Here is a 13,432-nt window from a genome sequence, read left to right as displayed (position 1 = left end):
ACTAGGTCGATGGTGGAGGCCATCGAGCTCAGAACCTGGAGGTAGTCCCACGCAGTCGGGAGAGGGAGCAAGAGAAGGTTTCACACCTGGTCGATAAGTTTGAGAGCCCAAGCGCAAGGTAGGGACACCTTGCCGATCCTAGTATCGAAGCGGGCCCCCAGAAATCCCAACACCTGGGAAGGCTGAAGATTGCTTTTGGGAAAATTGACTATCCACCCGAGGGAGGCGAGGAGAGCTAGAACCCGATCTACCGCCTGCCGGCAGCGACTCTCCAACTTGGCCCACACGAGCCAGTCATCCAGATAGGGGTGGACCAGGAATCCTTCTCAGCGGAGGGCAGCCGCCACCACCACCATGATCTTGGTGAAGGTGCACAGCGCGATGGCCAGACCAAAGGGCAGCGCCAAAACTGAAAATCCCGGTTGAGGATGTGGAAGCGAAGATACTTCTGGTGATCGTGGCGAATCGGAATGTGGAAGTAGGCCTCTGTTAGATCGAGAGAGGCGAGGAACTCGCTGGGATGAACCGCTGCGATGACCGCTCTCAAGATCTCCATGCAAAAATGTGGGATCTTAAGGACCCAGTTGACCCTCTTGAGGTCCAAGATCGGATGAAAGGCACCATCCTTCTTGGGTACCACGAAGTAAATGGAATACTGGCCGGCGCCAGGTTCCTCCTCCGGAACTGGGACAATGCTGCCCAGACTCAGAAGCCTGGTGAGTGTTTGGTCCACCGCCTCCCGCTTGAGAAAGCAGCAAGGAGAAACTACGAAGAGGTCCGGTAGGTCTCGAGCAAATTCTAAAGCGTAACCGTCTCAGACAATCTCGAGAACCCACTGGTCCGACGTGATTTTGACCCACTCCTCGAAAAACAGGGAGAGATGACCACCCAGAAAGGGGACCGAGGAATGGGTCAACCGAACTTCATTGTGGGGCTGGCTTTGGGGTGGCGAGCTGAGACGCTCCCTCGCAGAAGGGCCACGCCCACGAAAAGGCTGGGACTAAGATTGAGACTGGGAAGCATAACCTCTAGAGGAGCCACCACGCCAGCGAGGCGCATATCTCCGTTGACCCCGGAATCAAGGACGGGAGGGCGCAAACGACCGAGATTGCTTCGGACAGTCCTCCGGCAGCTTATGAACCTTGTTTTCCCCCAAGGAGTTAATAAGCTGCTCAAGGTCCTCTCCAAAAAGCAAATTACCCTTGAAAGGCCACGTGCCCAACCGCGCCTTGGATGACGGGTCCGCGGACCTAAATCTGGAATGTCTCACTCACGAAACAGGTCAGTGACAGAAAGATGAAAGGGGGTCGGACCACAGAGACCCACCATGACTGGATCAACAGCTCCCATCCAAGAATCTTCCTGTGGGGTCTCAATGCCCAATTCCTTTAGAACTGTTGGAATAAGCAGACCCAGATCGTCCTTATGGAAGAGACGGACCACCTTGGGGTCATCCCCTTCAACCGCCGGAGACCCCGCCGCCTGTGGCTCGTGGTCCTGCAGTTCACGGTCCTGGTCGCCCAGATCATGGTCCATCCCTTATGGTGGGTTGCCCCTCGACTCATCCAGCTCAGAGGAGGAGTCCCCCACAGGTCATGAAGGCGCGGTCCTGAGGGGGCGCTTGGCCTTCGTGACCCCCTCACCCTCAGGAAGCCTGGGCCTCTTGTCGATCGGGACCCCCCATTTGGCCAACTTCGGAATCGAGTGGGAGAGATAACTTCCCCCCGAATGTTTTCTAGCTGTCTTCCTGACATTGAATGCCTTGTGAAGAGGCAAGACAAATTCTGAAGAAAACGAGGAGGAGTCTGAATCCTTCCCCCCCCCCCCCCCCCCCCCCGGGGCTCTCCTCTGTCAAAATTGCCAACTCCTCCGACAATCTGGAGGCAGCCTGCTGCGGGGATAAGGAAAAAGGGGAAATCCCTTCCCCCTCCACTGTGTGCGCTGCAGCGTGAAGGGAGGACAAAATGGCATCCGTTCCTTATCCCTGCAGCAGGCCGCCTCCAGATTGTCAGAGGAGTTGGCAATTTCGACAGAGGAGAGCCCTGGGGGGGGGGGTGGGGTGGGGGGGAGGATTCAGACTCCTCCTCCTCCTCCTCCTCATTTTCTTCAGAATTTGTCTTGCCTCTTCACAAGGCTTTCAATGCCAGGAAGACGGCGGCTCCCGAAGTGCTAAGGGAAAAAGAAAAAAAGGCAGCAACGATGTCCAAACAGCAAGGGGGGGAATGGAGATTCAGGCCAGACAGCAATGAAGGAATAACTATTCACTTTTTTTTTTTTTTGTCAAACCTGACTCCACCAGGATACCGGTTCCTGTTCCCTGCAGGGTGAGTTAACTGGACTCCCCGGTATCACTCCGAACGCTGTCAACAGGGAGGGCAGCAGCTGAGCTCCACACAGCCTCGAATACCAGGGGGGATGGTCCCATCAAGACCTGCCGACCCCCTGGGAGGCTAAGGATACTCTTCTGTCTGGAATTGAAAAAGGTATTTCTAAACTTGTCTTGGTTTTTTTTTGTTTTGTTTTGGTTTTTTTTTTTTTTTTTAACTATTACAGACTGTAGGATTTTGCACTTCCACCATCTGCTGGAGACAGAGAAATACTGACGGACTGTAGGTGGCACCTCAGGGTATAGGACAAGGTCAGTCAAAACTTCTCTGCTCCATCTGTGGAGGGGAGGCAAAACCCTAGGAGCCTGGAATTGCTTTTTACATAAAGAGCTACTCCTCCCCATTTTCCTATCTAAAATGGTTATAGCCCAGTATGGCCATATTCCATTCATGAGATTCACTGAACCATTTCTCTGTAACAACAAGATGTAAGTCCACCTCCATCATTGGGGCTTGCAGATCTGGAACATTATTGCCCAGACTATAAGCATTTCTCTGATAGCTTTCCAGCTATTTCTCTTTATTTGCTGATTCTCCTGGTTTCCTTCTGTACCCTTCTGCAGAAAAGTGGACTATTTCTTTTATATTCCCCACTATCCTATGTATTTGCCAAGCTGACATTCAAAATACATCTACTTCAATCTAGTTTAAATGCCTGTCAATGTATGACCTGAATTTTATCATTTAGAATCAGTTTTCCTGTCATAGAAAGATGTAGATCATCTCGACCATATAGTCTTATTGTTCCATATATGGCCCCAAGCTTTCTTTATATCTAAAACCTTCTTTACAGCAGGTTTTGAGCCACGTATTGACCCACAAGAGACCATTTCCCAAGGCAGAGTTAGATTCAAACTACATGGGATTAGTGACATTTACTTACGGATTGGCAATTCCATGAAGAAGTGAATGTAGAGATGATCAAACTCATACCCCTGAGCGGACACTGAAAGAGAAAGAGCAGAAGGCATGCAGCATCTTTAAGAACGTGACTAAAAGTGAAGAAAAACTAATGTTTAATCTTAATTGTAATCTAGGGCTATAGAAGTTTGCTCACAAAAAATAAACATGAAGTACTTGGGTACTTGCCAGGTTCTTGTAGCCTGGTTTGGCCTCTGTTGGAAACAGGATGCTTGATGACCCAGCATGGCAATTTCTTATGTTCTTATGGAGTTAATGAGAACTGGCCAGGCAGGCAACTCTGAGCCAGGAATGTGAGCACAGAAGTGCTCTCTCCCAAACACACACTTTTAAATTTATTTATGTAACGTATAACTACAACTGTAGCTTTTCGGTCAAGATTAAGTTTTAGGAACAGAATATGAAGAAAGATAAGAACTGTAAAGTCCATCCAGTCTGCTCCATTTGCTTCTTTTTATAATGATATAAACCTCAGTTGATCTTTGGCTTTCTCTTCACTTCTTTGCAACTAAGAATTCTCTGTGCTTATCCCAGGCTTTCTTGAATTCACTAATTGTTTCTGCCTCCATCATGGTTTACTGGAAGGCCATTCCATGTTCCCAACATTTTTGGTGTTTTGGATTAATTTTGGCATGTCAAGACACTGAAGTAGACAAGTCTCATTGCATTAATTCTAGCAGTAGCTTGAAACATCTTAATCCACTATTGTGATGGAAGATCAGTCCCATAAACAGAAGATCTTCCAGGGACCAGCATAATGGGATCATGAACAGCAACAATAAGAAACCTGTAAAATCAGGGAGTATTTTTTTTGGGGGGGGGGGGGGGGGGGGGGGTTGGTGGGGAATACTCAATGCCACATGCAAATCAGGTGCATCGCTTGCCTGAATTTCCAGAGTTCTTTGTGTGATTTGTCATGATCCAATAAACTGTTTCACACAGAAGAGGTTTAAGACGTGCAGTGTGATTTTTCTAGCCCATCTTTTCTACCAGTCTTAGAACTGGTTTTAACATCTAATAACCTAATCTCTAAGATACCTGAAATTATAGAGAACAACAGAAAAATAGGGGTGGTGAGCAGGAGAATAGAATCCACTAATGGCAGGAAGTGACACCTAGTGGCCAAAACCTTGAATTACATTAAGAATTGTTGGGTTTAAGTTCAAATCCTTTTTTGTCACCAATTTTGAGAGACCTCATACAAGTCATTTAAACTTCCTCTGCTTTAATTTTCTATTCCAGTGACTATTTGATCCAGGGCAAGTATCTTTATTTCTCTGAGGACAAGCAGGATGGTAGTCCTCACACATGGGCGACATCCCGACAAGGAAAATTTATGCCAAAGTTTCTAGAACTTTGACTTGCCACACTGGGCATGCCCTATACCATGTGTCCACATGAGGTCCCCCTCTTCAGTATCCCTTTTTCTGCAGAGCTGTAGCATCATAGTTGGTGAGCTCACTTTAGGCCTTTTTGGCCTGCCTTGGAAAACTTTACATTTTTGCTTTATTTTTTTGTGTGCAATTTTTTCGCCTGTGTTCAATGCCGGGTCCTTCTTGGTCCTCCCTCTAGTGTTCCTAGTCAGGGTTTTCGTCGTTTATCCGTAAGTTTCCTTTCATGGTCGATCCCCCGTGGTGGCAGTGCTATGGTGCGCCGGTCTTCGACGCCTACTGCCATCGATTTTAATCTTGGTCCCCATTTATTTCATCCCATCATGGCCATGTCTGGTTTCCGGCGGTGCCCTCAGTGCCTGAGGACCATGTCCATCATGGACCCCCATGATGTATGTGTCCTCTGCCTGCGGGTATCGAATGACATCCAGGGTTTCTGCAAATGTGCACAGATGACCCCTGAAGGGACGTCTTTTTCAGCTCGATAAGATGGAGCAGCTCTTCGGGTCAGAGAAGACTGAGCCATCGGCATCAAAGGACCTCAGAGCCAAACCAATGGATACAGAGCCTTCGACATCAGCAGGACCATCTATACTGTTGGTGCCATTTTCTGATAGGGGTGCCAAAGACCAACCACCGTCGGGCTCCTCCAGGGTGAGGACATCGGGTTCGTCATCATAGGCCTTGGCACCAGGGAAAGACTGTGTTGAGCATTTAGGGAAGCCGAATAAGCATCGGCATTGATCCCAGTCAATGCATGGTGCCGGGCACAGGGATGCGCCAGCTCATGCTGTGCTGCCCTCGATGCGACCCCTTAGCGAGGAGCACCAGTTCTCCATTGGTGCCAGAGGTCCCGACGGTCTCCACTGGTCCTGATGCCAGTCACCGATCTTCCTCTTGGTTCTGAAGAGGATCTGACGACCCCTCCTTCCTCCCAGTCAGTCTTGGCATCGGAAATGCTCCAACTGGCGTTCGATCGAGCAATGCAGGGCATCAGTTCTGTGGCACCGGCAGCACCATCTGTCTTAGAACCGCTGTTGGAGAAGCTCAATACTCTCATCAGTGCGTTACCGACCCAGCTGGTGTCAGTTCCAGGGCCAACATTGGTGCCCGCAGGGGCACCACAGCCTCCCCCTGTCAATATAGTGGCCATTGCCAATTCCTCGGAGAAAGAAGTTCCACCCAGGCCAGCTGAGATGCCGAGGTCTGCAGTCCCCCCAGCTCTGCTGGTGCTTGCACCTCTGGACAAAGGCTGAGTGCCTAGGGCCCCATCCCCTGTTGGTTTCAGGATGAGGGTCCTTATGACCCGTGGGGTAATAACACCAGAGTCTTCCTCCAATGACTCTAAGTGTCTCTCCTCAGACCCTTTTCCTCCAGAAGAGTGAAGGAAGTCTCCAACTGAGAACTTAACCTTCGTAGGTTTTGTGAGGGCAGAAGAGAATGCCAGGCACAAAATGCTTGAAGTCCTCCAGTTCGTGGAGCCTCCTAAGAAGATTGTGACAGTCCCAGTACACGATATCCTTAAGGAGTTACTGCTGAGGGTGTAGGAACACCCTCTCATAGTGCTTCCCATTAATAAGGCTGACGGGGTTTACTTCGTCCAGAAGGCTCCTGGATTCGATAAGTGACAGATGCAGCACCTGTCAGTGATGGATCAATCCACTCTCAAGAGTGCCAAGTGGTTTCGGACCCATTCCTTGGCACCCTGGGAAAGGAACAGAGCGATGGACACTCTTGGGAGAAAGGTGTTTCAAGGAGCCATGCTCATTGCTTGCATAGTTTTTTTTAAGAGCATTACATGAGCCTGTACTCGCAGGATATTTTATTTATTTTATTTATTTAAGGTTTTTATATACCGGCATTCATGAAATGATCACATCATGCTGGTTTACAAATAAACAGGGGTGCAATAAATACATCAAAAACAGAAATAACGTGTCGAAGAAAGCAGTTACAATTAACAAGGACTATTGAACTGGGATCAGAGGAAATAAAGATAGTTTAGCAGAGACTAAATTATATACAAGGAGAAGAGGTACAGCTGCTCTGTTGGATATGTTGATGGCGAGGTGCATTAATTTAAGTCCGGGAAAGCTTGCATAAACAGCCAAGTCTTGAGTCTTTTTCTAAAGGTTAGGAGGCAAGGCTCCTGTCTGAGATCGGGAGGGATGGAGTTCCATAACAGTGGGCCAGCTGTGGAGAGGGCTCGATCTCTTAAGGTAATGTGACTAGTGGTTTTAGTAGGGGGTACATGGAGGGATCCTCTGTATGCGTATCTGGTATGATATCTGGAAGCAGGTGCAGGAGGTGGCTGAGCAGCTGCTTCAGCAGCAGCAGGATACTCTCATGCTGCTGGTGCATAAGGGCCTGGAGTGCGGGAAACATAAGGTCTGAGCAACCTATGATGTTTTTGAGACGGCATCAAGGGTGTCTGCAGCAGGAATTGGCGCCCGCAGAATGGCATGGCTTATGGGTCTCTGATCTCAGACCAGAGGTACAGGAATGATTCGCTGATGTGCTGTGTACTGGGGAGAATCTCTTCAGAGATAGGGTGAGGGATGTGGTGGCCCAGCTCTAGGAAAACCTTGAAACCCTCCAACAACTCTCCGCCAGAACTCCGCCAGAACTCCAGACCCGTCCTCTTCGGCTAGGAGGTTGGTGAGATCCGGGCAGAGGAAGTTTCTTTCACCAGAGGAAGTACTATCTTCCACCCCCTCACTCCTGTCAACAGCATCAGGGCTTCCGCGGCTGATCCAGACAGCAGAGCCCCCAAGGCCCAACCAGCACCTCAGGCAACTCCAGGGACGGAGTTTTGACTGGGTCATAGGGAGCATAGTTCAAATTGCCCATACCCGGGACAATGGATCCGCCAGTCAGGGGCAGGCTGCAGTTCTTTGTGAACCAGTGGCCCCTTGTAACCTCAGACCAGTGAGTTCTTTCCATTTTCCACCAAGGGTACCGGTTGAACCTATTGGATGTCCCACCAAGTTGCCTTCTGAGCCCATTTTGGCAGCCAGTAACATATCAGGAGGTACTTCCAACAGAGCTCTTCTCCCTTTTAATGGCCAGGGCGGTCGAACCTGTTCCACCAGAGCAAAGAGGGCAGGGATTTTACTCCAGGTACTTCCTGATTCCAAAGAAAACAGAGGACTCTGTCCCATCCTAGATCTAAGGGTCTTGAACAGATTTGTCAAAAAAGAAAAGCTCAAGATGGTTTCCCTGGGCACTTTGATAACTCTTTTGCAAAAAGGGGACTGGCTATGCTCCCTTGATCTAAAGGTCACGTACACTCACATTGAGATATTTCCCAGTCACCAGACGTATCTCAGATTTGTGGTGGGAAAACAGCACTTCCAGTATTGGGTGTTGCTGTTTGGGCTAGCATCAGCCCCACAGATCTTCACAAAATGCTTGGCCGTGGTGGCGGCGCACATCCACAGGATAGGACTACATGTTTTCCTTATCTGGACGATTGGTTGGTCAAGAGTTGTTGTTATTTAGGAGAGTTGTAGGTGGATCCTTGGACCGGTGGCAGATGACCACGCCCCCGGGGAAGACCCCGAGAGGGACCACCGGTCAGGCTCAGAGTATGGAGACAGACACACACTAGTTCTTTTATTAGACAGTATACTGAACCACCAGAGGTGGCAGTAGTGAGCTGGAATGCCCGGCTGGGCTGTAGTCCCTCAGATACTGGAACAGCGATCCCTGGAGGCTGAGCTGTAGAGAAACTGAAATATAGTGAGTAGGCAGGGTATGCAGAGTTCATGTACCGAACCTGATGGTAACACTCACACAATGTCTCATAGAAGCCCAGGAGCTGGAATGAAGTAGGCTCTCGAGGAGCAAGTACCTGGTTCCAGGGAAAGCTCCGAGAAAGCGATGGTAACTCATAGATGTAGTAGGCAGCGATGACTTCCAGGCAGAAGTGAATTCCGAAGAAGTCCGGGAACGAGGGCCCTCGAGGAGCGAGTAATGGTTCCAGACTGCAACCTACAAAGTAAGAGAGAACGAGGCCCCCGAAAAGCGGGTACCCCTGGTTAGTCCGAGGAGGCAGAGTAGCGTAGATAGAACGAATCCTTATCCTTGCTAACTCAAGTTGTTAGCAATTCAGAGACCTTTAAATATCTGAAGCGGATGTCGTCATCTCAGGGGGACGCAACTGAGGTTCGCGCCACTTCTGGTACTTGAGACGGGGCCGCGCCGTGCATGCCCCTAGGCATCAGGTCAACATGGCGGATTGCAGCGTCGGGCCAGCCCGGGGACGCCAGATGAGGACGGCTGAAAGATGCCACGGCAGCCAGCCTTCCATCAACCCCGGAGGGAGTCGCCAATGCGGTAAAGTGGGCAGAGTGGAGATGTCGGGCAGTGACGGTCACAACAAGAGTATATCTTAGGCAGGAGCCACTTTATCAGAGTAACAGTTGGCCGAAGACTGCTTACCTTGAGTCAGAGAGACACAAGGAACTGAAGATCGTCCACTCAGGAACCAAGAAGAGGCAATCCCGTGGGTATGCAACCTGTAGAGTAATCCAGATAGGCAGTCCAGGTCAGGGCAGGCAGCAGACACAGGAACCAAGGCCAACAAATCCAGTAGGCAGGCAGCAGGTAGAGAAATCCAGGTAGGCAGTCCAGGTCAGGGCAGGCAGCAGACACAGGAACCAAGGCAAACAAATCCAGTAGGCAGGCAGCAGGTAGAGAAATCCAGGTAGGCAGTCCAGGTCCAGAAGCTGAAGCAACAGGCACGGTAAGCAACAAAAACACTCTCCAAACGCACTGTGGCCGAAGCGAGGAGCCCAGGAAGAAGCTCTCCTTAAATGTCAATTCTTCCTGCGCAAACTGAAGCTGGTCGGCGTCTGACGTCAGGGGGCGTGTTCAATGCGCGAATCGCGCGAGATCTCACCTCCGGCGTCAGGGAGGATTTCCTGATGGCCTCGGAGGACGCCGGCCCCGTGAGGAGAGAAGTCGAGCTGCTGGCGTCACAGGAATGACCCTGCCGGACGCGGGATGACGCTGACATCGGGGGGAAGTTCCGCCAGTACTGGAAATGGTAACAGGATGAGCCAATCGTCCAGATATGGGTGAACTAAGATCCCTTCGCGTCTGAGGGCTGCCGCCGCCGCCACCACCACCATTACCTTCGTGAATGTTTGGGGGGCGGTCGTAAGACCGAACGGGAGGGCCTGGAATTGAAAATGCTGACCCAGGATCTTGAAACGGAGGAAACGCTGATGCGCTTTGAGGATGGGAATATGAAGATAAGCCTCTGCCAGGTCCAGCGAGGCAAGAAATTCCGCCCGGTGGACTGCCAGGATCACCGAACGTAGAGTCTCCATCCGAAAGTGGAGGACCTTGAGGGACTTGTTGACCATCTTGAGATCCAGTATGGGGCAGAAGGAACCCTCCTTTTTGGGAACCACAAAGTAGATTGAATAGTGTCCTGAGCCCACCTCCTTGGGAGGTACTGGAATGATAGCCCCGAGAGCCAGGAGCCTGTCGAGAGTCTGGCGAACAATAAGCTGCTTGTGGGGTGTTCCGCAGGGAGAAAAGAGGAACCTGTCTCTTGGGGGGGTCTTACAAAATCCAATGCGTAACCTCGCCTTAGGATGTCTAAAATCCACTGATCCGAGGTGATGCGGATCCACTCCTCGTAGAAGAGTGAGTTGCGCCCCCCCGAACCTGGGGGTTGAGGAGTGAATCAGTCTGGCATCATTGAGAGGACTTGGCGGGAGCCCCTTGGGCCACCCCGTCCCTAGTTGGTCTGCGGCCTCGAAAGGAACGAGTCCACGACTGAGATCTGGAAGAGGGTGTCCTAGGCTTCGTCTGTTCAGTGGTGTGGGAGCGGCGCTGCGTGCGAAACCTACTTCTGGAGGGAGTAAACGATCTGGAGGATCTGGGTCGGTCCTCAGGTAGACGATGTACCGCATTCTCACCGAGTAACTTAATGATCTGGTCCAAATCCTCCCCGAAGAGGAATGACCCCTTAAACGGGAGAGATCCTAATCGTGCCTTGGATGACGAGTCTGCCGACCAGTTGCGGAGACACAGGAGGCATCGTGCCGAGACTACCGACACCATAGACCTCGCCAGAACTCGCAGCAGGTCGTACAATGCATCCGCTCCATAGGCTATAACCGCCTCCAGGCGGTCTGCCTGACTTGCTTCCTCTGGTGGGAGAGCCTGAGAGGTCAGTAGTTGTTGTACCCAGCGAAGCCCCACTCGTTGCGTGAGGGAGCTACAGATGGCTGCTCGGACCCCGAGGGCGGAAACCTCAAACACCCTTTTGAGATAGACTTCCAGCTTCCGGTCCTGAAGATCCCGCAGGGCCGTGCCTCCTGTGACCGGGATAGTCGTACGTTTTGTGACCGCCGATACTGCTGAGTCTACCTTCGGGACCTTAAGAAGATCCAAGAAGTCCTCGGGGAGAGGGTTTAGCTTCTCCATCGCCCTGCTGACCTTCAGTGATGATTTCGGCGCGTCCCATTCCCTGGCTAACAGTTGCATGAAGGTAGGATGGGTAGGGAAGGCTCTTGACAGGGGACGAAGTCCCGCTAGTACTGGGTCCCCCTTCTTTCCTGAGGTGGTGGGCCCTGGTGGGTCCTGGGGAGCCTCAATGTCTAACTCTTGTAGAATGTGCGGAATGAGAGCATCCAACTCTTCCCGCTGGAAAATCCGTAGTACCCTCGGGTCGTCTCCTTCCATCTGTGCCGCGAGCAGTGAGTCATCCAGACCAAGCAGTGGATCGACTAGACGGGATCTGGAACTGGAAGAACTCCCTCCACCGGGGGCAGTGCGAGCCGCACCCGGGAGGTCCCTTGTGGGGCCCCTGATGTCATCCCCCCCAGGGGTATCCGCAGCCCTGGGCACTTTGGGGGGCGGGGGTCCTGTCGTGGGATCTGGAGGCTGGCTCATTCATGCCAGATAAGCGTTGTGCATGAGTAGCACAAAATCCGTGGTAAAAGGTGAAGGGCCCGGGTGGGGGGCATAGCAGGAGGAGTCCCAGGCTGAAAACCGGGGCCCAAGGGCTAAACCGGAATTAGAACCGGTGGCTGTATGTGTGAAAAATCCTCTAGCTCTTCCCCGCAGGCAAAAGCATGGCTGGCTCTGGAATCAAAATGGCCACCGTTCCCGCCCTAGATGGGATCAGGGCCGACCCAGGAATATGAGGGCGCGCTTGATCACGCGATGGAGGCCATCCCGTCGGCTGCAAGGTGCCCTCCCCACCAGGGAGGCACCTTGTATATATCCCCTCGCGGGAGAGGCTCGACCCCGGCTCCCCACAGGTTGAACATCGGTGTGCTCTTGGCATGAGAGCCAGGAGGGAGAGAGTGGGGGGGGGGGGGGTCGCGAGGAAACCTGTGCCGCGGGCAGCGGGTAAACGACCCCGAACTGAGCAGCGTGCTCTCTGCAGGCGGCTCGGGGCCACGGGTCGGGCCGTGGCAGGGGGAGGGGCTGAAACCTTCAGCTATCACGCCCGGGTAAAGCCGCTTCTAAGGAATCTAGAAAGAGAGAGAAATTCACACAGACTTACCCCAATGAATCAGGCTTGTGCCGAGAGAAGGAAAGAAACAGGCTAGCCCCAAAGAGAAATAGAACTGTCTGCAAGTTAGGAGCAAAGGAAATGCCTGCTCTCTGATACTAGTTGGTTTTTTTTCCAATTAACTTGATCCATCAACACAAGAAATCAGAAGGAAAAGGAGAAAGAATAAATCTCTCTTCAACCCAGGGGAAGCCAAGGTTCCCCTACTCCTATCTGCTGGAGTCAGAAAGATACTGAGGCTTTACAGAGGGTACACTGGTTTATGAGACAGCACCCTCTGAAGCTTTGTTCCGACTCCATCTGCTGGAGGGGGACATAACCCACCGTCTGGACTGATCCTGGTACGTACAGGGAATTATATTTTATTGTGTTTATGATGATTTCTGGTTTTCTGCAAAGATGGTTCATGAAAGAATACATTAATTTTTGTTTTATTACATGATTGGATCTGATTGTTTTCTATACTTGTGCATTTATAAACTGCAATAAATATAAAATAAATTCTGATTAATAAAGAATTTTTTAATGCTGGTAAGTGCTTGAAATAATTGAGGTAAATTATTTTAAAGTTTCATACATGATGCATAATGGCTGTTGCAAATTACTTATAAAGCCATTCTAGGGTGCAGTATATGGCATTATTTATCAATAAGAAAACAACTAGTAGACCTGCATGCCTACAGCCCATCCATATTAACCTTGTGCCCACCCAAAAAATCAATTCTGGCTATGCCACTCGTTGTGCCTTCAGACCCCGCGAGTATCCCCGGCCCAGAGAGTTGCGAATCAGATATTCCACCTCTGGGGGAGCCCGGACATGGCTCTCTTTGCATCCGCTTGCAACAGATAGGTGCCTTGGTTCTGCTCCCTGTACAGGACAGATAGAAAACCAGCCTCAGATACCCTGGCCCAACATTGAGGCAAGGGTCTTCTGTATGTGCATCTTCTGATTACCTTAGTGGCAAAGACTCTCTCGAAGCTTTGTGAGGACAAGGGGACTTAGTCCCCCATAGCCCCTTATTGGCCGAGACAGGTCTGGTTTCCACTCCTGCAGGAGTTGTCCATCCGGAGACCGATCAGTCTGGGGACTTCCCCAGATCTCATCACGCAAGATCGAGGCAGGGTGTGACATCCCAATCTCCAGGCCCTGTCACTTTACAGCCTGGATATTGAGAGGTTAATTCTCTTAACAC

The 13,432-nt window shown here is 51.0% G+C and overlaps 1 protein-coding gene across 2 annotated transcripts in view; it reads right to left on the bottom strand.

Moving 5' to 3' along the window:
• The window catches only part of MKS1 (MKS transition zone complex subunit 1), a 122,136-nt gene that overhangs the window by 53,321 nt on the left and 55,383 nt on the right, over positions 1-13,432 (bottom strand). For both annotated transcript variants that reach the window (XR_003857083.1, XM_029604047.1), the window contains exon 11: positions 3,271-3,333. Coding sequence is in view for 1 of the 2 variants with exons in the window: in XM_029604047.1 (XP_029459907.1) it covers positions 3,271-3,333 (63 nt within the window). In the remaining variant the exon portion in view is untranslated. The remainder of the gene's footprint in view (positions 1-3,270; positions 3,334-13,432) is intronic.

This window comes from Rhinatrema bivittatum, chromosome 1, assembly GCF_901001135.1.
Source record: "Rhinatrema bivittatum chromosome 1, aRhiBiv1.1, whole genome shotgun sequence".
Taxonomy (NCBI): Eukaryota; Metazoa; Chordata; class Amphibia; order Gymnophiona; family Rhinatrematidae; genus Rhinatrema; species Rhinatrema bivittatum.
This window is presented reverse-complemented; position numbering and strand designations above follow the sequence as displayed.